The 25,047-nt window shown below is 39.6% G+C and overlaps 1 protein-coding gene across 1 annotated transcript in view; it reads left to right on the top strand.

Moving 5' to 3' along the window:
* The window catches only part of SDAD1 (SDA1 domain containing 1), a 25,200-nt gene extending 199 nt beyond the window's left edge, over positions 1-25,001 (top strand). Inside the window, exons 2-22 of the mRNA XM_042467288.1 lie at positions 973-1,077; positions 1,972-2,070; positions 2,324-2,434; positions 3,072-3,143; positions 3,238-3,338; positions 3,476-3,533; positions 4,536-4,610; positions 6,201-6,302; positions 7,318-7,387; positions 8,604-8,707; positions 10,102-10,159; positions 11,033-11,091; positions 11,949-12,025; positions 12,636-12,733; positions 13,070-13,146; positions 16,028-16,154; positions 16,693-16,790; positions 18,559-18,749; positions 20,195-20,279; positions 22,418-22,579; positions 24,509-25,001. Of these exons, the coding sequence (XP_042323222.1) occupies positions 973-1,077; positions 1,972-2,070; positions 2,324-2,434; positions 3,072-3,143; positions 3,238-3,338; positions 3,476-3,533; positions 4,536-4,610; positions 6,201-6,302; positions 7,318-7,387; positions 8,604-8,707; positions 10,102-10,159; positions 11,033-11,091; positions 11,949-12,025; positions 12,636-12,733; positions 13,070-13,146; positions 16,028-16,154; positions 16,693-16,790; positions 18,559-18,749; positions 20,195-20,279; positions 22,418-22,579; positions 24,509-24,559 (1,980 nt within the window). The 3' untranslated portion in view covers positions 24,560-25,001. The remainder of the gene's footprint in view (positions 1-972; positions 1,078-1,971; positions 2,071-2,323; positions 2,435-3,071; positions 3,144-3,237; positions 3,339-3,475; positions 3,534-4,535; positions 4,611-6,200; positions 6,303-7,317; positions 7,388-8,603; positions 8,708-10,101; positions 10,160-11,032; positions 11,092-11,948; positions 12,026-12,635; positions 12,734-13,069; positions 13,147-16,027; positions 16,155-16,692; positions 16,791-18,558; positions 18,750-20,194; positions 20,280-22,417; positions 22,580-24,508) is intronic.
* The last annotated feature ends 46 nt before the right edge of the window (positions 25,002-25,047 follow it).

Here is a 25,047-nt window from a genome sequence, read left to right as displayed (position 1 = left end):
GGCTCCCTTCGGGCATCAGTCCAACTCAGGCTGCATCCGCATTGCAGAGATAATCCGGTTTGATACTGCTTTAACTGCTAACTCAAGGCTATGGGATTCTGGGAACTGTAGTTTTTTGGGACATGGAGCCTTATCTGTCTGAGAGCTCTGGAGCCACAATAAACTACCGTTCCCAGGATTCCATAGCATTGAACCAGTGCGGATGTGGCCCCTTGTCTAAGTTATCCCAAAGCTTCCCAGTTAGAAACACTAAATGAGGCTAAAATGCCTCACAAAACTACAGATCCCAGGATTCCACAGCACTGAGTCAGGACAGTTAAAGCGGCGTGAGACTGGATTGTTTCTGCAGTGCGGACGCAGCTTCAGTCAGGGGTAGAATGAGGAGGAATCCCTTATGATTTAGGCTGTGTCTGCACTGCAGGAATAATCCAGTTTGGCCCCGCTTTAACTGCCCTGGCTCCATCCTTTGGAACCCTGGGAACTGTAATTTGTTGTGGCACCAGAGCTGCCTGGCAGAGAAAGGGTATGGTCCTGTTGCCTGACGTTGGTGGAAGTAATAGTTCAGTCTTTGAAGAATTGGGGAAAGCTAATCTGCGGATTAAATAAGAACTGAAGGGAGAGAAAGAGTGCAAATAATCAGGGTTTATAGTAGAATCAGCAATCTTTCATCCCCAAAGTTATCTGAAAGATACAGAGAAATGCACGCTCTTGTGTTATATCTAATTGTTTTCTCAGCCCAGGATATTGCATTGCATATACAGTAATAGAATGATGTCTTTTTTACTTACACCGCTGTGTAGTTCCATAGTTATGGTAACATTGGACCGTAATAGCCTTTTCTTACATTCCAGACCTCGCTCTTGATCTGGCTGAAAAGGGTAAAATAGTAGATGTTTTTGAAATGTTTGGCAAAACTGAAATAAAAGTACTGTAACATTTTGACTTTTGTGTGTATGCCTTCGTTTGTTTTAGTTTCTTCAACAATATCGTCATTACCAGTCCAATGTGGAGATATTCAAACTGCAGCCAGCTAAGCCCAATAAAGACCTGGCTGAACTGGTGATGTTCTTGGCACAGGTAACGTGGCACGATTTGTGTATATGTGTACAGAGAGGTTGGCTTGGCTTGAGTCTCTTGTAAGAAGTAAAGATAGAATTATCAAAGGCCTGTAAATAACTAGGAGATCTTATTTACAGAAAGAGATCATATTTCCGTTTTAAAAAATACAAAGTAAACCATCAACATAAAATAATTCATAGAATCATAGAGTTGGAAGAGACCACAAAGGCCATCCAGTCCAACCCCATTCTGCCATCCAGGAAATCTCAATCAAAGCATCCCATTCTGGAGGAAGAAAATTGATATTTCTAAGACCAACAGAGTCAGAAACCTTTAAAGAGGGATGAAAGTGCAAATCTTAGGAAAGAGGGGCTGAATCACAACTCCCAGAATCCACCAGCCAGGATGATGGATTCTGTGATTTGTATTCCGAATGGGTAACATTTCCAAGTTGTTCTGAAACAATGGAGGCTGCATCCACACTGCATAAATAATCTAGTTTGATACTACTTTAACTGCCATGGTTCAATGGTATGGAATTCTTGTAGTTTGTAGTTTTGTGAGACATTTAGCTTTCTCTGTCAGAGAGCTCTGGTGCCACAAAACTACGTAGCATTAGGACATGGCAGTTAAAGTGGTGTCAAACTGGATTATTTATGCAATCCGGACACAGCAGGAGAGTCCTGGGCTGAGTTGCAGGATGGAACCGCATAGGTAATTGATGGTTTATAGAAGTTTCAGCAGAGCTTGGTGTTGCAAAATATAAAGGAAGGATGTTATGTCCCTCCCCCAGCCAGGCCCCTTAACTTTTGCCCAGACTGTTTTTAAGCTAAAATAGATAAATAATATGTGTAATAAATGGATTCTGTTATGGAGATGCTTTCTGACATCCTTTCTTTTAATTTGAGACAGGTTGGGCATTGCTACCCTCAACATCTTGTAGACTTTCCACAACAACTGAAGGAGCTTCTCTCCTTTAATCACACAGTCCTGGATGCTGATCTTCGGATGGTGGGTTTCATGTTAAAATACTAACATGTGTAGGGTTTGGAAAACCTTTTTGACTATAGCATCTAGAAACCATCAGCGAGCATGGCTAGAACAGGGGAAGAGCATAGAGATAATATTTCCAAGGGAGTGGGAAATTAGGCAGAGCACTCAGGAATGTACAGGGAGGTTTTTAATGCTAGCAATATAGGTTATGGCATGGCATGTTCTCATTATATGATCACAGTCCATGATAACTTCTTTCCTACTTTCGCAGACCCTTTGCAAAGCTCTGATCTTGTTGCGGAATAAGAACCTAATTAACCCTACAAGCTTGTTGGAACTTTTCTTTGAACTACTTCGTTGCCATGACAAACTCTTACGAAAAGTAAGTAGGAACCTTTTTGTACTCCCCGTTAAAAAAAATAAGTTCAGAATTACTTTCTTGGAACGTAAAATTTATTATTAAGATGGTGAAAAGAAGTGATATACTTGCATCTCCCATAAATGACTAGGAGTACCTACTTAAAAGATTTCATCATTCACTTCAGCCCAGTTTATTTTCCCTGTCAAAAAAAAAATCCTTCTCAGATTTACATTTACGCCTTACTTCCCCAGCAAGGTAAGGCAACCACACTAATAAAAGATTTTGTTTATTTAGGGATGTATTCCAATATTTTCCTACAGGATTTTACAAACGGAGAGAGTGTCTACCTCTGCTCTGTTATCTTCCTACTGTAACCCACTAACTTTAAATTAGTTTGTAAGCTCACAAAAATGGGAGCCAGTTTTTAAAATGTTACTAGCTATATAAAAACCCACAGATGGCAACCATTGTATTGTAGTGGCCATTGTTTGACTAGGACCAATAAAACTCTCTGGTATTCATTGAGCCAGTCTCCATTTTGGGGCCCAACCTGTCATACAGCATGGTACATCTCAGTTGTAGTTCATTTTACTTGAGAAAACTCTTAAGGATTTGCAGCAACCAGTGTTAATGAGTTCTGATGTTCATTTTTTGGCAGACACTGTACACCCACATTGTGACGGATATCAAGAATGTTAATGCGAAGCACAAAAATAATAAATTAAACACAGTGAGTTGTCTTCCATTTCTTTGGATCAGGTTTGACCTTTGGGTAGTACATAAAATAATTATTCATTTGACAATCTTTCCTGTTTGTTTGTTAGGCACTTCAGAATTTTATGTATACAATGCTACAAGATAGCAATCCAACTGCAGCCAAGATATCATTGGACGTGATGATAGAGCTGTACAGAAGGAATATCTGGTAGGTCACAAATAGATTTCAGAGTATGAAAATGCTCCAAAATAAACAACCGCAAAACAAAACATAATGTATTCAAATTATCAATTCTGATATCAAGGTGTCAATGGATTTTATTTTGTTTTGTTTTTAAAAAACAGGAATGATGCTAAAACAGTGAATGTCATTACTACAGCTTGCTTTTCCAAAGTCACAAAGGTGAGAAATTAAATAATAAATAAATTATCAGTTTTGACAAAACGCAGATTGCTAGCCATGTTAATCTATTGCAGAACAGTGTAGTTTTATGGCACCTTCTAGTAACATGTGAGATTCATTTCAGACTGTATTTCAGTCTTTTCAAAATCACCTTAATACAGTACTGGATCATAATGATTTGGGCCCAAGTCAAAATTTTGGAAGTCCAAAGGTTTGTCCCTCCTCCCATTGGTTATTGCTGGAAATCAAAGAAGGTTGATAAGGGTTGATTTAAGATATTTGAAAAAGTGAAAGAAAAAGAGGTTTGAGATCTTAAACAGATATAACTTCAACAATCCCACCCTGCCATCCAATCCAAGCACAACTTCAGCTCTGTTCACTTTGGGGAAAGAGTTCACATCAGGAAGGTGCTCATTTTGTATTTGGCTTGATCTAAATCTAATGTTCATTCATACTGATGTAAATAAACGGGATTTCCTGCCCAGGAACAGCATGAGAACACAAATTACTAGTCTCTTAATAAACTAGTGAAAATACTGTCAATTAATAACATTTGTGATCATACTTTGTAACATTTGTGAGTTTATTGGCAAAGCTACCTTACTGTAATTGCTTTGTGAAATTTTAGTTTCTTCTTACTGTCATCAGTACACTCATGGAAATGTGAGATGTAAATGTAATAAATAAAATGTTTATTCTGATTCTGGACCCTCTTTTTGGTAGAGGGACTATAACAGATGGGGAATATGTGGCCTTTGATATTGTTGAACCCCAACTTTGAGCATTCTTCACAATTGCCTTTTCTAGCTAGGTCTTGTGGGATTTGTAGTACAACAGTGTCTGAAAGGCTATAAATGTTTGCCTTTACTAGTTCAGTAGAGTATGAACCAAATGTTTTCCATGATGTTGGCTGCAAAATAATGAGTATCTCTTTTTTTCTGCCTCTTCCCACTGCCACCCCCGCCACACACACACACACACACACACTCCATATCTATTCAGATACTAGTTGCTGGCTTGACATTTTTCCTTGGGAAGGATGAAGATGAAAAGAAAGACAGTGATTCTGAATCAGAGGTTAGTGCATTATGAATGTGGAATAAGAACTTGATGACTTGAGGTGACACATGGTTGGCTGGGCTTTGTCACTTTGTTGGACTGCAGGTCTCTGAACTGCCCAGCCAGCACAGCCACTGGTCATGCTGCATGGGAGCTTGTAGTCAAAAACATCCCTTTTCTCATTTCTGTTTCTGGTTGTAGATGAGAGCTCATTTGATTGAATGCTCTTCTGTTTAAAAAATTATGGCAGATCTTTAGAGAGTAAATGTTCTAGTGCAGTGGGGTGGGGATGTTTGTTCCTTCCAGATTGCATGTGTGTAATTCCATTGGCTAAAGCGTTATGCTGTTATGTATGATGATGCTTCCTATTGTACAGTGCGCCCGCGCCATACGCGGCCTTGAGCATACTCACTCAAGCCGCGGGCCGCGCATGGGGCAGCGCGTCCCATTCAATTGAATGGGCACGTGCGCCCGTTGCGCGCCTGCGCCGCCGCGCACAAGCTCCATTGTTTCCAATGGGGCTCGAGCATAGGCGGAATTCACCTTACGCGGAGGGATCCGGAACGGATCCCCTGCGTAAGGCGAGGACGGACTGTACAGCATGGTTTGTGAAAAAAGATACAAGATTTCTTTTTATATAGCCAAGTGGGGTGAGTGTGACAAATGGAATCATAGGCCAAGATGTGCCTATGTAAGACATACATGCCTTGCGCAGATATATCTTCTGATGCTTCTTCCTTACCCTCACCCCACAGCCCACCTTCTAAGCCATGCAGCCTCTCCAACATGCCAATATCCATGTTACTGGAGAGAAAGGGAATCAGTGGTGACATGTCCAGCCCCCTTTTTAGGTTAACATGCTGTAGCTGGTTCTTGGGATGTTCCCTGAAGCTGCTGTCCTTGCAGTATGTCCATCTAAAAAAAAGAACTGGATGAATTGCCACTAATCCTCCACTCTGTCAACATGAAAATTGCTTTGGAGGGCAATTGCATGGCTTGTGAGATCGGTGCAGGTGGGGTGGGGGTTGGGTCATTATATGGTTGGAACAGAATATTGACCTGCACAGTCACCAAAAGGTAAACAGGAATGGTACTTACTTCACTAACAGGATGCCATCCATACGAATGAAAGGGTCTACATGGACCATGTAGATTAAATGTCTACCATGCAGAAAACAAAACTAAAAAAAAAACTCCTGAAAAATTCCCATCAAACCTTTGTTTAAAGAAGTCCAAAGAGCGAAGCTCCATCACTATCTGAGGCAGTCTATTTCAGTGTCAAACAGCGCTTACAATGAAAATGTTTTCCTAATATTTAGCTGGAATCTCTTTTCTTATAAACTGAATCCGTTGTCTTATGTTCTGATCTCAGGAGCATGAGACAGAAAATTCACTCCATCCTCTACATGACATCCTTTGAAATATTTATAGATGGCTATGATGTCACTTCTTCAAGCTAAACATATTTATCTCCTCATAGGGCTTGATTTGTAGACTTTTTAACATGTCGATTGCCGTCCTCTGGGCACACTCCAGCTTAATTGCCTGCTTTCCCCTATGCAGTAAAGTTTTATTTTATTCCTAAACTGTTCTCCTCTCTTTCCCAAGGATGATGGTCCCACAGCAAGGGACTTGATGGTGCGATATTCCACAGGAAGGAAAAACACAAAGAACAAGAAAAAGCTAGAGAAGGCTATGAAAGTCTTAAAGGTGAGCAGGGAAAATTACAGTGGGATAGTATGCAGAATCTGGTTTGTAGCATGGTAGTGTGATGGACTAAAGAGACACGAGTTCAGTTTCCCACTCAATTATGAAAGTCATTGGGTAAACGGGGCCATTCAAATGAGCCAACTGCACAGGGGTGTTGTGAAGACTATGTACACCAGAGTAAGCTTTTTAGAAGGTCCACAACCCCATAGGTGAGGTGTAAAGGGACCTGGCTTCTGTCCCCAGCTCCTCCAGTGGTGGATGTGTGCTCCTCCCAGTGCTGCTAGAGTGCATCTCCCATCAGCCTTAAGCAGCATAGCAAATGGTTCAGTATGGTGTTGATTGTACTCTAACCACATGGTCCCACTGTAACCGTCCGTGCTGTAAACGCTCTTCAGGAGCAGAACTGAGAAAGTTCCCTTCCTGGAAAGGTTGGAGAGAAACAGCCAATGAAAGTATGTGTGACGGATCCCCCCTCCAAGCCAGCCCCACAGCCCCAACCCTTGGCTTCCTGCCACTCACTTTGCCTCTTGCCCCTCTAGATAGGAGTCACATCAACTTCTCAGTGAATAGAGGCTGGCCATTGCCAGATGGAAAGTGTTGGCCTGTTCCATTGACCAGGCTTTTCTGCTGGTCTTGGATCTTCCATGTTTGCTTGTAATATTTGCAGAGGGCCTGTGTTTATTTGTCCAGACATCTCAATTCTATATAGAGTAATAATCCGAGAAATGGCTGCGTTACTCAGACTTGCACTTGTTAAGATTCCTAATTTTTAGAACTTGTGCAAGTATTGGCCAGGCATTGGCCCAGGCATGGACATCCTGCAGGCTCGAGGGCACAACAGACAGTGCCTAGTATGAGGACTATAGATGGCCTTTTTTTACTTGAAAGAACATGTCCATAATTTTCTCAACTATACATCTGCTCATGAAGAGCTTAACTTCCAACCTGATCTGTGAAATTCATTTACTCACTTGCAACCTAATAGACATCTCTTATGTCTCTCCCTCTTGCACAGAAACACAAAAAGAAGAAAAAGCCAGAAGTGTTCAACTTCTCAGCTATTCATTTAATCCATGATCCCCAGGGCAAGTACTCTATGCATACATGCTCCTCACAAGGGGTGATGGTCAAACAGAAAAGGGTAAAAGCAGAATAAAACAATGGGGTTCAAATATAGTTATTGGGAAGAATGGCAGAGTCATTCTATCAATGGATGTTTGTCCTGAAGCTTTGAAGGCAGTATTTGTGCTCCAATTAAAACAATAAGGTAGGTGACTCCCTATAAAGTTAATGTGATGTAATGATTTGAGTGTAGGACTCAGGGAGACCAGGTTGGGAATCTTTGCTCATTCATGGAAACCCAGTGGATGACTTTGGGCAAGTCACACTCCTCAGTCTCACAGGAAGGCAATGACAAAGCCCTTCTGAACAAGTAAAACCTCATGATAGGTTCGCCTTAGTGTTGCCATAAGTTGGAAACTACTTGAAGGGATACAACAACAAAGCTGATTCAAAGCCTGATAAATTGCCCTAAGGTTTTTTTTTTAATCCTCTGCATCTGCTTCTGGCTGTACCCCTTTTCAGGCTGCTATGCTTCCATTTTATAACATACCCTTTTTGTAATATAGGAATGGGACTGATTAAAATAGAGGAAAAGGCAGGAGTAAATATGAATGAGAGGACAGAGACTTCATTCTCATTGTGTATGAGTGGATCATTCACAAAATAAATTAATGGTTATAGAGGGAACAGAAAAATAGAAGGGGAAGAAATACAGAGCAGGCATTCCAGCAAGGAATATGTTACTTAGCCAAGAATAAAAACAATTCTCTCAAGTTGCTGTGCACCAGTTGAAGAGTTCAACTTGTCCCCAGGTTCTCTAGATATTAATAATAACCTCTCATAGCTTGCTTTTTTATTGTTTAGTAAGGCAGCTGTACTCCATTATTCCCTGCAAGAAAGATACAAGAGACACTTAGATACTTACTGTATTTCTCCATGGAAGTAGATAGGATTTTATTCTGTCTCCTCAGCAAAAAGGGGCAGATCAGATGGTTATTAATTTTCAAGAAAGCATGACCAAAGGTTATGTAGAGAGGATCTACAAAATTGGTACCCTATTCCTTAAGGCTAGTGGCCACAAATGAAAATTAGTAGGTGGAGTCATCACTCTGCAACTCTAGAAGAATAGAGGTCTCAGCACATCTTACTATAAGGTGTGGGGTGATAATGTTTCCTTTGTGAATTAAGGATATGTATTTTCCCCTTATCTAATATCTCCTTTCTTTTATATTGGTTCAGACTTTGCAGAGAAGCTGTTAAAACAGCTTGAATCCTCAAAGGAAAGATTTGAAGTAAAAATGATGTTAATGGATCTTATTTCTCGACTTGTTGGAATTCATGAGGTATGAAGAGTGGGTCTGACATTAATAGGGCTTTTGGGTGTCTGTAAAATCTGTACTTCCCATACATTCCTACTTTTGTTCTGAAATGCTCTTTGGAAGCATCTCTTCAAGTCCTCCCACATACTGAGGTTCTGTAAATGATTTCTCACAAGCAGGCATTTTCAGTACTATCCCCAAGTTGTGAAATGCCTTGGGCCTACTTCAGTCATCATTCGGCACTTGGCAAAGACTGTTTCATTCTTGGAAACATTTTTATTTGCTGCATAATTCAGCAAATCAATATCCCTTATTTGGAATTCCAAAATCCAGAATACTTGAAAAATCCAAAATTGTCCACATGGTGGTTGGGATAGTGACACCTTTGCTTTCTGATAGTTCAGTATATACAAACTTTGTTTCATGCACAAAATTATTAAAAATATTGCATATAAATTACTTCCAGGCTATGCATATAAACTGTATATGAAACATAAATTAATTTCTAGTTTAGACTTGAGTCCCATCTCCAAGATATCTCATTATGTATATCCAATTTTTACAAAATCCAGAAAATTTTGCCTCAAGCCCACCATTTCTTATCAACACCCTCCTGCCTCTGGTCATGTCCTGGTTGGTGGAGAACAGGGAAGTCACAGACAAGTCCCCGGCTATTTTCTTATAGCTAGACACAAAGCAATGACGTCGTATGGAAGGACCTACTTTGGCCTTGTCTGCATAGGTGATTTACCTTAAGTTTCCCATGGGCTCACTGAATCCTGCTTATTCAGGGCCAACACCCTGAATAAGGTCTGGACAGTCTTCATGATGCCTACACCTGATTCAGGGCTTTCCCCCTTTAACTCACATTTAATAATTTGCTGTGGGTTTTCAGGGTTTTTTCAGTGACAATGGCTTCTGCCTTTTCACTTGTGGTCCTATTTGTCATCTGGTGCCACCATGGTAGCCATAAGTCACTCTGAGGTCAGAATGAGGTGCACAGTGTCAATAGCGTGGCTGAGCACCTTATTCTGACCTTAGCAGAAGTGCCAGGAAATGAACGGGAACTGCATGGGAAGGCAGCCACCTATTTTTGCTGGTAAGGACAACTGGAAAGGTAAGGGGTGAATTTGGGAGCGAATTCACAGACAGAATATTCCAGGGCAGCCTGGAATATTCTGGCAAGCTCAGATGAGCCAACAAACTGAATGCAATAAAAACTGGAAAGCCAAAATCAAGCATGAAATAAAGCAGTAGTTAAAACCACCAATTTGTAAGGGGAATTAAGATAAAGATTTAAATGGGCTAAGAGGGCAAAGGAGTCTTAACTTAAAATTAAAAAAATAGTCAACACCAGGAAAACTGTCATAAGAAAACTTAACAATAGCTAACTTCTTGCAAATGATGTGTCTCCCCAGCTGTTCCTCTTCAACTTTTACCCTTTTGTCCAGCGATACCTACAGCCACACCAGAGAGGTAAGCATTCATCTGCTCGCTTTCGCTATGTTCGTATTTCTGTTTCAAGGGATGATTTTATTTAAATTATGATCTAAATTGCTTCTCTGTAGGACTCAGTTTTAATGGTTGAAGTCATATTATGAATTACCAGTGAAGAATGTTCCTTTTCCAAAGAAACTGGCCACTTGACGAAGGAGTGAAATTCCTTCTGTTGACTTTCTTCTCTGGCCTATTTGTGTTTTAAAATATTTCATCTATTTATCTCCCTGTGAGAGTTTCTTTCTCCCACTGTTTGAAAATGACAGGATATAAAATATTCATTTTAATTTATATTTTGCCTTCCTCCCACAAAGGGATCCAAGGCAGCTTACAACAAAGCATATCAAAGCACCTATAACTGAAATAAAAATCCAGGTTGCAAAACTGGCATAATGCTACAGAAGTTTTCAGAAAGCTAGAATATAATATGTGAAGGGCTATAACAGAGCTTGCCATAGAAAAGATCTCAGGTTCAGTCCCCAGCATCTCCAGGTAAAGTTAGTTGCGGGGGAAAAGGATCTCACATGAAACCCTGGAGAGTCATTAAACCAGCAATTATGCTTCCTGATGCTAAAGTGCAAGTTCCATGGTACCTCACCATTGGTATTGCTGGCTAAGGCTGCTGGGAGTTCAACAACATCTGGAGGTCCACACAGTTTTCACCTCCAGAGTCAAGAATACTGAGCTAGGCAGGCTTATAAGCTAACTTGGTACAAGGCAGCTACCTTTGTTTTTAATATCAATCATTTTGTGATCATTTATTTAACAAAAAAATAAAATTAAAAATGCGTACACTCCCATCTCTATAACAGTTCTGTCTTTTGACTGCCATTTTGTTTGGATTTTTAATAGAAGTCACCAAGATTCTCCTGTTTGCTGCCCAAGCATGTCATCAGCTTGTCCCACCTGAGGTGAGGATTGTCAAAATCCTGTTGATTAATCTTTGTAGAGTAACCGGTGAGAAATAACTGCTGAGCCTCCATGTTCCCCATGTGGGAAGAATGTTTATATAGTAAATACTGAATATCTCATTTAACTTCTCCGAGTCCTGGTTGAGGGGAAAAGACAGGTTATAAATAAAGTGATTGATTTGGAGATAGCAACATATACCCTTCACAGAAGTAAATATTACGTAGAAGCAGACTCCTCCAGCCAGCGTTCTGAGACTTGTCCTCCTAAAAACATGCTCCTGATGATATCTGTACACATTCCCACTGTGCCTTGAAACTTGCTAGGTCAGAGTATGCTTCTTAAATTGATGCCACACAACAAGGTGACCTTTGTGAGCTCAGTTTGCCTCTTAGCACAAATACTAGTATCTATTGCACCTTGCAGGAGTGACAGCAGATGCTTGGGGTGGACTGTCCTCCAGTTTGGAGTGATTTCTGTGAAAGAAGTCATTTTGAAAGCCACACCAATAGGTGTGTCTGTGATAATCATATTTCACAACAGGGTACATGTTATTCTTTCCTACATTGAATTGCCTTTTGTAGAGGACATTGATGTGATTTGAAGTAGCCTTATACAGGAATAGAACGAGTTCTGTGTGATGCAGAAGTTTGAATGTTATGTTAACATATGTTGATGCAACATATGCTATTTTCTTACCTATAATTTATTTCCCAAGACAGAAAAAGATCATATGTCCAGGCTTGTGAAGACGTTTGTACATTTGCATGTATAATTATAAGAGTCATTGAATGTACGGTAATTAAAACAACAGTTGTAAATGCTAGATCTGTATATAGATTTGTTTCTTTTCCATCAGATTGTCCAATCAGTTCTGATGACAATAGCCAACAACTTTGTCACAGACAAAAACTCTGGGGAAGTGATGACTGTTGGGTAAGTAATGGCTGGAGGGTACAGAGAAGTGTGTGAGCTTGGATGTAGAGTACAGTAGGTGGGAGATAGAAACCTTTGCTTCCTTGCTGTTCCATCTGTACAAGAAATCAAGCTGGTAAACATACAAAGCAGAGCCTTCTTGGTGAGGACCCTCAGAAACTAATTGGGCTGTAGAGATGCTTCTCACTGCTGAGTTACAGGAAGAGAATAAAACCTCCAGTTGTTGCACTGTATAACCATAATGATCAACTATGCTAACAGTTATACTTTTGCCATGTTCATGCAGAGAGGAGGAAATGGCAGCAATGAGAAGAGGCAGCTGCTGGCTCTCAACTACCTAATGCCTGGATTCTGGGGTGGAGGGGTCCTCAGAGCTGAAGCAATAAGGGAGGATAGCTCAGACCAGTGCTACTCAAAGTGATGGTACAGGGACTGGTGCCAGTCCACAAGCCATTGTCTGCTGGTCCCTGGCACATGGAGCTAGTGGAAGTGTCAGTACTTCACATGTGACAGCTTGGGAAGTAGTAGCTTGGACAGTTATCTGTCCCAGAAGCATACATATTTTATTGGATTCTGTTATTTCAGTGTTTTTATACTTTCAACTTTGCAGAATTAATGCTATTAAAGAAATATCAGCTAGGTGTCCTCTGGCCATGACAGAAGACTTGCTTCAAGACCTGGCACAGTACAAATCTCATAAAAATAAGAGTAAGTTTGCTAGTGTGCATGTGTACAAAACTTGACATAAATATATCTTTAGATTGTCCATTATCTTGCTCTGGAGAACTAGGAACTTGTAAAATTTACAATGTGCTGTGTACCATGTGCCAGATATCTGCACACAGGGCTATTGATTTTACTTGATTCCAAATGCATGCAGTCTCTTATTTACTGATATTTCTCATTCTTGAGAGATAGTGTGCTTTACATGTTGCTATTTTTAAGGATGTGGAAAGTAATTATTGGAACAAAAATCTGGTGTAATTAACAAGTGTACTTTATAATCCTATTTTACAGATTACCTTCAATTTGTTTTTCTTACAGATGTAATGATGTCAGCAAGAACGTTGATACAGTTGTTCCGATCACTGAATCCACAGATGTTGCAGAAAAAGTTCAGGGTAAATAGTACTTGGAATTTTTATAATAAGGAAAAAATTGTCTTGCTAAGTCTTTCATGGCTTTCCTGTTTGTAACATTACCTTTTCTGAGACAGAGAGTGGGCTACAGTGGTTTGGACTGCTGCAGAAAAGGATAGTTTGATTTTCTATATGTTTTCAATGCAAAGAAGCCTTCCAGTTGTTTGTACAGAGAAAACTTGTGAGGGTAATCTTTTGTTTAAAAAAAAATTAAGGTCTACTGATTTGAGTTGGGATGGGCATACTGCTGAAATGAGAATGTCTTAAAATGATATTTCACAGTTGTAGTATTCTCATCTTGCCCACCTTTATATCAAAAGATATTTTTGACAATTTGGATTATAAAACCATGGCATCCAATTAATTGAAAAACAATGGAAGATGAACACAAAATATTCAAGTTACAATAAAGTTCAGTCTTCTTTTTATTCTGTCATTTCCCCTTTTTCTTACTGAGAGTCAATTGCTTTCCTATGTCTATAAAATAATCTAGATTCTTGAATCTAGCAAACCTCAGCAACTATCTCAAAAGCAGAGAGACAGCTACGTTAGTCCCAGAATATCAGTATCCAAAGGGATCTTGAGGCACCTTTGAAACTAACCTGAGTGATAGAAGTTGTAGTATAATCCGCCATAGACTTGATCTACTTGGCCATGCATTTAAGGAAGTAGACCAAGTCTACATAGTCTACTAGAAAATCTTATGCTAAACTTCTTTCATACAATTTGTCTCAAAGGTACTACAAGATCCCTTTGTCCAAAAAGCAGGGATTTTTGGTCTTCTATTACAGTTGTCCCCTGCACAACATTCTCATCAATTCAAACAGCTGTTTCCTATATTCCTTTATTCCTTTCTCAGTCCCTTGTTTTCATTATAGTTTTTTTACAAGCAGTGAACTCTTCCTTTCTTATTGGAATCTCATCCAATTCTCAAGTACCAGTCAGTTCCAGACAATGATGAAAAACAACATGTTTTTCTATTCCTACATTTCACAGGTCACAGCAGCTGAACAGTCTCCACACAATGTCTCTGTACATTCTAGAAAGTTGTTTGTTGCCTAAAGTAAGGATTTTGAACATAATATTAAACAAGGGAAAGGACATACTCTGCAGTATGAAACCAAAGCCAGGTGTATGCTATATGAAGCCTGGCTGTTATCAAGCTTTATAAGCAATTGACCACACACATGGCATAGGAGAAATAATTGCAAACTCAGAAGCAGGCTTCTTCAGACAAAAACAGGTGAAGAAAGCTGCATTATAAAGAAAGTAGGAAAGAATGAATAACTGCAGTACCTATGTATGTAAATATGAACCAGTGCAAGTGTGATGGGGTAACAGTCATGCAGAGGAGAGGCCATAGTTCAGTGACAGAGATTTTGTGTGTTGTATGCCCAAGTTCCCGGTTCAGTTTCTGACACTGAAGACTCCAGGTTCAAATCTCAGTATCTGTATCTGAAAGAATTAGATGGTAGATGATGAGGACTGTCTCTTGCCTGAAATCCAGAATTGCTTCTGTTGGATCATGAGATAATATTAGGCTAGAGATGTTAGGAAAAAAACCTCTTTGTTATGGGTGATATCTCGCACTGCCGGTGGTTTGAACTGGTACCAACTGGAACAGATGCAGTCTTCTCTGCTACTCAAGAACAAACTAACTTCAACACAGATTTTCACTCAAATGAGGGTTTATTGACTTTGCTGCTATTTACACTTTACAGCAGGATACTATACATCTATACTCTTTCAGAGTCCATGCTAGAAGCTTGAATGAGACATCAGTCTTTGTTCTCACACAAGATCAACTTTCCCACCAAGTGGACACACCTCTTTCTCATGAAGTCACCATACTACACAAGAGCATAACAATAATACATTTGTTTATATTATGTCTCAGCAAATGTCCTTGAAGACTTGTTCTTCCAGGCCTAGGCTTTCTGGCCTGCAACAGGAATCATTTTAAACCTTAGTTAACCATTGACACATCTGAACATTTTCAATACAAATTAGAAATATATTTTAACAAGAGAGACAAAATAGGGTGACTCTTAAAATTCGCTTGTACTTCCCATTTGTATATAAAGAAAAGGATGGAGAAAGCTGCCTACTTTCCTTCCTTGCATGCATGCTTGCTTGCACATGCACAAACATGCGCGCACACAGCCACACTTGAGCATGTATGGGTGAGAGGAACAAAACCTTGTCTTTCCATTTAACTTGGCGCTATCGCATCAAACAATTTTCCTTAGACTGACTACAGTGTGTGTTTGTATGCACTTATGCCTTCAAGGTGCCTGTCAACTTAAAGTGACCCTGTGAATTTCATAGGGCCTTCTTAGGCAGCTGGTTTTGTCAGTTTCTTCCTCTGAAATATAGCCTACAGCACATGGTATTTGTTCACTGTCTCCCATCCAAGATACCAACCAGACCTGACTAACTTTACTTCTAAGATCAAACAGGATCTGACTTCAGTGCTAGAACTGAATTGGGAGAAAACTGCTCAAAGTACTGGTGCACAGCAAAGTATTGTGGTTCAATTCCCTTCAGCTGAGGGCACCATTTCATCTAAAGAGTAGTTCTCCACATCCCTTTTTGAATATGATTAAAATACACGTGGCTATTCCATCACATCTAGGTTGATTTGTATTTGCTGATCTAAGATTGGCTGCACTTTAAAGAGAGTGAAGCAATAAAAACCATACATTTTTACACTAATAGTGATTGTGTCCCCACCTAAAAACAGAAGAATCCTATAAGTTACTAAATTTTGTCTGGAATAATTACTTCCTTAAAGGAATTGCATGAAGTTATAAGTAGAACACAGTGCAGTTTTTAAATAAATAAACATTTTAATTGCTCTTAGGGTAAACCAACAGAAGCCACTTTGGAGGCCAGAATTCATGAATATGGGGAACTGGATGCCAAGAACTATATTCCAGGAGCAGAAGTCTTGGATCTTGAGGCCAAGGAAGAAGATGGAGAGCATGAGGGTTAGTTTTATCCTTCTTTCTTTCTTTCTTTCTTTTCCTAGAGAGGTGCTTCCAGTAAAGCCAATTAGGTTGCAAAATGTGGTAGAGAACACAAGCTGGTTTGATAAATTTCAGATTGTATGAAATGTTAAAAATGTAAGGGTAGGACTACAACTCTAGAGATCAGGGTTCAATTTCCAGCTTGAGGTAAAAAATCCACTGGGTGACCTTGGGCAAGTTACGCTCTTTCAGCCTCAGATGTTGGCGATGACAGCACCCCCTGAAGAAAATTGCCCCCAAAACTATGATAAGGGTACCTTAGGGTCACTGAAAGTCAAAAATGACACAACAACAACAAATACAAAGTCACTCTTGTACCCACATACAAAAGAATGCTGATAAAACAGCACACACATCCTAGCATTATACTGTATTTCTAATTTGTTACCTGCTGTAGCCTTTAGAAATGATATTGTTTCCTTAATGCAGCCCTACATTCTAGAACTCTCTAAACAGGTGTTTTCATTCCTCTGATATCTGTTGTCTTGCCTCTTTGCAGATGGTTGGGAGACTGCCAGTTCTAGTGAAGAGGAAGATGATGAAGATGGAGAATGGATTGATGTACATCATTCCTCCGATGAAGAGCAAAAAGAACTAGTAGGATGTTTTCTTTAGTATTGCTTTCTTTAATTTTTACCTGGTCTTAACAATTATGCATCATCTTCACTTCTGAGCACAGCCCTAAGTGTTTGCAGTTGTATTCATCCCAAATCTGTGACACCCTGCCAGTAAAATCAGTTTATATAAATGGATCAGTATGATATTAAGATATAAGCCCTGCACCCAGGTAGCAGGGATGTAGGAAGAAGATATTAGTTTCATGTTTTGTAGGTAAGGCGGGTTACAGACCACCCGTTTGGGGCGGCCTGCCCCTTTCCCCGCTGTATTGGAACCTCAGCTGCCAGATCGGCAGCCTCCGAGGCCCTGATCTGCCGCTTTGCAGGCCGCAGGGAAGCGGCAAAAGGCCACTTCCCCGCAGCCTGGAAAGGGTTGTCCTTGGGGCTTCAAGCCCCAAGGACACCTGGCGGGGAGGAGGAGAAAGGGGCCGCTTGGCCCCTTTCTCCTCTGCGTCGCTGGGCGCAGCCATCTAAAGGCTGCGCCCAGCGACGCAAAGCCCAGAAGGAGCTCCGTTTTGGAGCTCCTTCTTGCACCGTGGAAAGGGCGCTCTAGGTGCCCTCATGCGGTGCAAAGACGTCACGTCCGCGCCGCCTTGTTTGGAGGCGGCGTGGTCGTGACGTCGTAATGGCGGCGGCCGTGTGGAACGGCCACTGCTATTTTGTGCGCGTTCCGCGCGTGCTAGGGTTGGGGGCGTCTGGAAAGGACGCCCCTTTCTAACCCTAGCACGCGCGGAGCATACACTTTTAGGCCCATCTGTAACGGGCCAGAGTCTCTGTTGCTATTTCTCAGCTCTGTATCAAACCAGCAGTATAGGATTTAGGACTCTTAGTGTGAATTATTGAAAATGAAAGCCAATAGAAATTAAAAAGAAGAAGGCAACTTTGGTTTTCACAAGTCTTTGTTTCTGTTAGCTCAAGCCTGCAAACCCAGTATTTTTATATGCTCAATCTACAGTATATGCTACCTAGAAATCAAGTCTTAGTAGGGTCTGAGAACTGCCATTGCATAATAGCTAAGAGACAGAGCTGCAAAATAGCAATTTTTCTAGGAGTCCTTGGTTAACCTATTACATATCTGACTTATCCAACCTTCAGTAATATAGGAAAACAAACAGAGGGTGGATAATTACAGGAAGTGTGTAATTATTAAGAGAACATATGTGAAATGCTTTGAATACTCTAAAAGCATATATAGCTGCCTATATGAAAACATGAGAACCAGTGTGGTTTAGTAGTCTGAGCGTTGGACTAGGGGCTCGGGAGATGAGGATTTGAATACCCACTTGACAAGAGAAACCTTCTGGGTAACAAGCTGGAAACAATTCGAAGGCACACAAGAACAACAAATATAAAGTACAGGTATTGCTAGGACATATGGGCCAAAATGAGCATACTGTACTTTTCTACTGAGACCATCCCAACAGCTTTTCTGTTTCCTCTAAACTTAATGACAGTCTTCAAGCAGCTGGGAGGAAAATATTTTTTCCAGTGGTGTATTTTTGGGTTCCTTGGTCTGGAATGAAGAATTAAGATACATTAGCATTACAAAAGATGGCCCCTGATGGTGATGAAAACTCACTCCGCCTATTATATATGAATTAGTGGATTTGCCTGCATATTTAGGTGGCCATTGAGTGTATATACCTATGGGGACTGCAATAATGAGCATCTGCACATTTTAGAAGAATAGCTTAAGACTCAACTCTCTTTGAGTAGACCTCATCTTATTTGAATCTTCACTTTTAAAGGCTGAAAAAATTAAAAGCATGCCTGTAGAAGAACAGAAGGCCAAAGCAGCAGCTGTCAGTACCAGCCGACTTCTCACTCAGGAGGAGTTCCAGAAAATACGTCTTGCCCAGCTCAGCAAAGAACTCAAGTCTGCACCTGGCAAAACTGCAAAGAGAAAGAACATTGAAATAGAGACTGATGAGGAGCGAAGGTATGCAGACATTGTAGATACATTCTGTACTTGAACAGCATCTCTAACAGGCCACAAAGTTGGTAACAGGACAATCTTTTATGAAACCTTGGATATCTGAGAGTGGAGCCTGACAGGGTCTGCTGTGGTCTCAGGTGTCCCGTTTTAAAGTTCAAAAGCCTAATACATTAATACATACATTTAAAAAATTCAGCAGCTATAATATTGCATAAATACCACCACCACCACCACTACTACTACTACTACTACTAATAATAATAATGCAGGGAGGATTTTTTTGTTGGGGTGTGTATTTTACTTATTTTAAACCTTTGTGAGTTTTAAAGTAATTTTATATTGTTTTAATTGTAATGATGTTAATTATTTCTAAAATTGAAATCAATTAAATGAGTCCCTTCAGAGTGAGCCACCTTGGGTCGCACTCTGGGAGAAAGGTGGCATAATAATAGTAACAATAATAACAACAATCTGATTTCCATCTTTACATTTGGGGAAGTAATATGCTGTATATACACATCATTCAGTTTAATTTTGGAGCCAGCCTACATTTCAGAGAGACAGAGAGGTTTTCAGTCAGCAGAAGAAATCCCCCCTTCCATAAAGAGCTCCCTCTATGTAGCAAATCAGCACATAAGGGATCAGTCCATTGTTAATTTCTCACTGTGGAATACTTTAATCTGAGGGACATCTCCTTCAATACTGAATATTTAAAAGGTTCTTTTTAGCCTTACAAATTATTAAAATGAGTATTTAATCTTTTGTGGGCTTCAATCAACTTTGTCAGATGCAACACCTGATTAGAAAACTGTAATCTGCAAATATTTATGCTGGTTATAACTTGTTAATTTTGAAATCAACAGTAAAAAACTGGACATATATCTCAAGATGCTGGAAAGATGGTTGCTTTATGAGGCAAAAATAAAAACACTAGATTTGACTAATAAAAATAAAACAAAAATATTCTCTTTGACTAATAAAATAATAATATTTTGAGCATCTTGAGACATCTCTTCAGTTTCTTCTGTGGATTTCATTGATATAATTTCACTTTTCTTCTTTATGGAATGAAGTTACCATTTTCATATGCATTCTGTGACAGTCATGTGTCAATACAACCTGCAAGTTGTCTGTTTATGGAACATCTACACAGTAGAAATAATGAAATCACACCAGTTTAAGTGCTGTAACTTCATCCTATGGAATCTTGGGATTTGTAGTTTTACAAGATCTTTAGCATTCTTTGCCAAACAGGGCTGGTGCTGCACAAAACTGCAAATCCCAGGATTGGTGTCAAACGGCATTATTTCTACAGTGTAGATGGATCCTTAGTTTGCTTCCACAAAAAGGCTTTGTTAAAGGACATAGCTATACATTCCTTATTCTAAAGTAGTAGTATCTTGGTTACAACATGAGACAGTGCTACTACTGCCTGTGATCTTTTTCAGAGGAGAGCTGCTTTCACTCCGGGACATTGAACATCTTCATAAGAAACCCAAATCAGATAAAGAGACAAGACTGGCCACAGCAATGGTGAGAGCTTTTTGTGTGTAAGCTGTTCCAAAGTAGAGAGCTTTAGCCAAATGTTTGCTGACTGGAATCAGATAAATATGATAAATTCAACAAACCCTTTCTCCATTGCCTTTTTCACACTGCTTTACTTTGGTTATATTTACTCAACAAGTGTTTACCTGCCTTTCCAGTTTTTCATGCCAAGAAAACACAGATGTCACTGCTCCATTTGAAGCCTCCCCTACTCAGCCCTGGTTGATTCTTTGCCCTCAGTTCTTTTATGTTCAGGCTTTTTCTTCTACCCATAGTTCCTTTAGATCAAGGGTGGGCCATTTTCATCTCCTCTTGACACTTGGTGGACTACTCCACTGCCCCATTTCCTATAAGTGGAAATCATTCAAGCCAATTTGTGGGCTATTTTCTACTGTATCTGGAGGGGAGGATGATGGCAAACAGCACAGAATGCTAGTTCCTACCCCTGGAGTATTTTTTTTTTGATCAAAATACTGTATTTTTGGCCAAAACATAAAAACCCCAAACTTAGGGTTTGAAGCGGGCTACATGGGATTCTTTAAGGGCCACATGGCCCCACTGCTGCCTTAAGTTCCCCGAGTCTCACTGTCCTTTCTGACAATTTCTCTAAGTTTTCTTCTGACATAGCACTCCTTTTGTTGTCTCTGGATTCAGCTTAAAAGTTTTCCCAGTGCTTTTCCACACTTGGAATGCCCCCAGACTTTTTATAAACATAGCTGTCTGTGCCCCCGTCTCACTGACAACAATAGCATAGATCTAAGCAGGGAAAATGGTGGAATTTTTTCTTTGCTATTATATACTAGTGTTCTGGAACAGATATGGCTTTTGAAGGGGATTAACATCTAGCAAGGGCAATCAATCACTTGAGACTTTTATATAAAAGATTTTGGAAGTTTGTGGCAGTGGCAAATTGGAAATGGAAACCTTTGAAGGACGGATAATGGAATATACCCAGGATTTTGTATGTGTTAAATTTACAAAATAAAAATTAAATTCTTGACCACAATTGGTCAATAAAAGCTGAATATAGCAAAATATAGCAAACATAATGCAACAAGACTGGATTTTCAAAATACCTCTTTTTTTGGCTCAATTTTGCAATATTGATTATTTTGCATAATTGTGATGTGTTCCTAGTTATGAGAGTGGCAAAGCTGGTAAATATTCCCAACTGGTAAACATTTTATCCAGCTATATTGCTGACTTTGCCTCTCTTTTCAAGCATATCCACAAGGCCATAAGGACTAGGAATATCATTTTGAAAAACAGCTGAGATTATCAGGAATTGAATTCCTTACTCACTACCATGTTTTTCCTTGGAATTACAATATGACCAATTCGTTAAAAGCCAGAGCTAGGTATTTCTCCAAAACACATGGAATTTGTTTGTATGAGGATGTATGTAATTTATTTATTGACTCATATGTGCCCTATGGTTTTCTTTTATGAGGAATAGCTAATTGATACTGTTAGCCTCCTTCCATCTGATGCATATTGGATTGATATTCAGGACAGAGCTTTTCAGAGTCTGGGTGCCATAGCAAGAAAGTCCCTCTCCTGGAAGGCCTATCTAACTCCTTTCCTTTTAGTGTATGAGAAAAGAGTGAATATCATTTTGTTTTAGGTAGGTTTAGATAAACTTTGGGGAAAAAACTTTTATCCCAAGAATGTTAAATCACAAAAATTACAAATTATGCCCAGCTGCTGCCTATCCATTGCTTTAAAAAAGAAAAAAGAAAGGTTTTTTCAGTCCAAAAAACAGCTTTGGTAGGGACTTAGGCTTCTGGGGCACAGTATGCCAACCAGGAAACTAAAATTTGGGGGTCATTGAGAGGGTCAGAGGATTTAGCCCACTCAGGGGAGTGGAGAAGTGGCCCCTGAACCCTCAGAGGTTGCCCACTCTTGTCGTTGGTGCTTCATTGAAAGTATTTTTCAGCTGTTGCTGTTTTTATTGTGCTGCATTTTTGCTGTATTTATTATACCTGAAATTGTTTCCACCTATGCATGTTATGTTAGCAGCCTTTGGCCAAAGAACAAGTCACATATTTTAAAAGAAGTAAATGAAGCAATGGTTTTTGGATGAGTTTTTATGAGTCTCTCTTTCTTCACTCTTTTTTTACTTTTAGGCTGGCAGGACTGATAGAAAAGAATTTGTGAAAAAGAAAACTAAACTGAATCCATTCTCCAGCACCACTAACAAAGAGAAGAAGAAGCAAAAGAATTTCATGATGATGCGATATAGCAATAATGTCCGGTCAAAAAATAAGCGTTCGTTCAGGGAGAAACAGGTAAGTAGCTAATGGTTGCATGCGCATGGGTAGCTAGCCACACAGGTGAAAAGACACCTTAGCTTGGCAGAGCCACAGAGAAGAAAATTTTCTTCAACCAGTAAATCAACTCTACATGATTTAGATGTTCAGAGGCATTCCTTTGCTCTATAATTACCTTTTTTCAAAAAAGATGAAACAAAATGCAAAAAGATGACACAACAATAGAGAGCTAGGATTCAGAATAGAATTTTCTGACTTTAACATACAGTTTATCTCTTCCTTTTCCCCCATTTTGTGGCATGCATGTTTGTAAATCAGCTAACATTTTCAGTAGGAAATCTTAGGGGCCTAACAACCCCATGATATCCTCCTGTAGTTTTCATCAAGGATAGTCTCCAGGCTTTCCAACTCTATGCCATGGATTTACTGGATTTCCTCTGGAAGAAATCTATTACAGCCAAAAAAATCTAGGCTAACATCAGTTTCCCAGAGAGCCTTTTCTATTACTGCTCCTAAACTATGGAACGACCTGCTGGAGGAGATCCGTCATATTTCCACTCTGACAGCTTTTAAGAAAGCACTCAAGACGGATCTCTTCCGGCAGGCCTTTCCAACTTAGTTACCCTCCCCAGATATAGAGATATCTGTCCCCTCATTTGTCTACTTTTCCCCGCCTATCCTTCTGCCTATTTTTTTTGTTTAATGTTTTTAATGCCTTTAATGTTTTTAATGTTTTAATGTTTTTATACTATTACTGTTTAATTCTGTTTTAGTACTGGGAATGGGGGGGTAGGTCTAGGGTTTGATTTTTTAACTTTATTGTAACTTGGTGTATTTTATTGTTGTAACCCACCCGGATTCTTCGTGATTGGGTGGGCTAGAAATACATCTTTGTTATTATATTATTATTATTATCATTATTATTATTATTATTATTATTATTACTGCCATGCATCCTTTACCTGCTGCTACCATCACAGCCTGTCTGAAGGCTCTTCTCGCAGACTGTAAGAGCAGAAACGGATTGCCTGGCTACACCCACAAAGCCAGGCGTCCCTTTCTGATGTTACAGGCTGCAACAGGGACCTTTGCGGGGATGTGATGGTGGCGACAGATAAGGGGTGTGCAGGCCTGTTTGGCTTTCACAGCAGAGCTTCAGAAAAACTCTTCTGCAAGCAGCTGGTCTTTTTAGACTGGATTAAGGGTCTTTGGGGATGGGATCAGGCCAGATCCAGTGGATCCATGTCCAGTCTGCCCAGTCCTGGCCTGGGATATATGGCCTGCATTGTCAGACAGGATGACACCAGGCTGAGGCGAGCACAGGCCTTTTGGCCTGTGTGGATGGAGCCAAAAATACATCCTTGTTAATAACATTGGTGAGCATGCTTACTGATATCTTTATACCTAGCCCAAAGGGTTGCAATCCACATAACCAGTCCACAGGATTTTAGTCAAAAGTTGGATTGGGAGCAGAACAGGGCTGTTAGTCCACAAAATTTATGTCAAGTAAATACCTTCATAGTGTTCAGCCTCCCTAAAATCTAGTTTCTTTATTTTTATTTTCTTCTTTCTTTCTTTTTCTTTTTGTATTGTTAATAATAATAATAATAATAACAACAATAATATTTTTTATCCCACCCCTCATTGAGCTATGGCAGTTAAAGCCGTGTCAAACTGTATTAATTCTGCATTGCAGATCAGACCTTATTCTCACCTGCTAGCTGCCGCCTTCATTAATATTACATTCTCTGAAGACCTAGGTCTTAGTATCAGAATACATTTTGAAAATACAACTGATTGCACAATTGAGGAATCGTGTGTGTTTGGTGTGTAGGGTTTACACAAGATATTCAACATTGTGCAATGCATTTGTTTGGTTCTTGAAATACCTAACTTCTCCAAGGATCTTTGTTCTTTATACTGATATGTATTTTCCTGGTATTGCAGCTGGCTTTACGAGACGCACTTTTGAGACAGAAGAAAAGACTAATGAAATAACCAGTGACATGAAAGAAGAAACTCATTGTACATTACTTAAGTTCCTGAAAACACTCTCAACGACCAAAGCATATTAACTGGACTCTGCTGATTTGTAGTGAAATTTCTATCCACTACATCTGTGTTGGGAGGAAAAAAATAATATTTAAAAATTTTCTACCTTTGATTAAAAAAAGTTAGACCTCATAGAATTTAAATGAATTTCCAGGTAGAAGACTGGTAAGGATTCTGATTATTCTCGTGACTTGAGTCCTAAACGCACATACACAGGTACAAAAGAGGATTGGCTTATGAATAAATCTGCATAAACTTGCAAGCCTTTTATGTATATAAGAGAGGAATGTAAGTTTTATACTGATGTAAAGTATATTTTAAGTACTTTATCTCCTAATGAATGTGTATTAAGGGTTTTATTCTGATTAAATATTATGTTAAGAGCGTTAAGCTTGGCGGGATTGTCTTGGAAATTTAAGGAGATACTTTTATCT

Source organism: Sceloporus undulatus, chromosome 5 (genome assembly GCF_019175285.1).
Source record: "Sceloporus undulatus isolate JIND9_A2432 ecotype Alabama chromosome 5, SceUnd_v1.1, whole genome shotgun sequence".
Classification (NCBI taxonomy): domain Eukaryota; kingdom Metazoa; phylum Chordata; class Lepidosauria; order Squamata; family Phrynosomatidae; genus Sceloporus; species Sceloporus undulatus.
The sequence above is the reverse complement of the archived record's forward strand: the minus strand, read 5'-3'. Positions and strand labels throughout refer to the sequence as shown.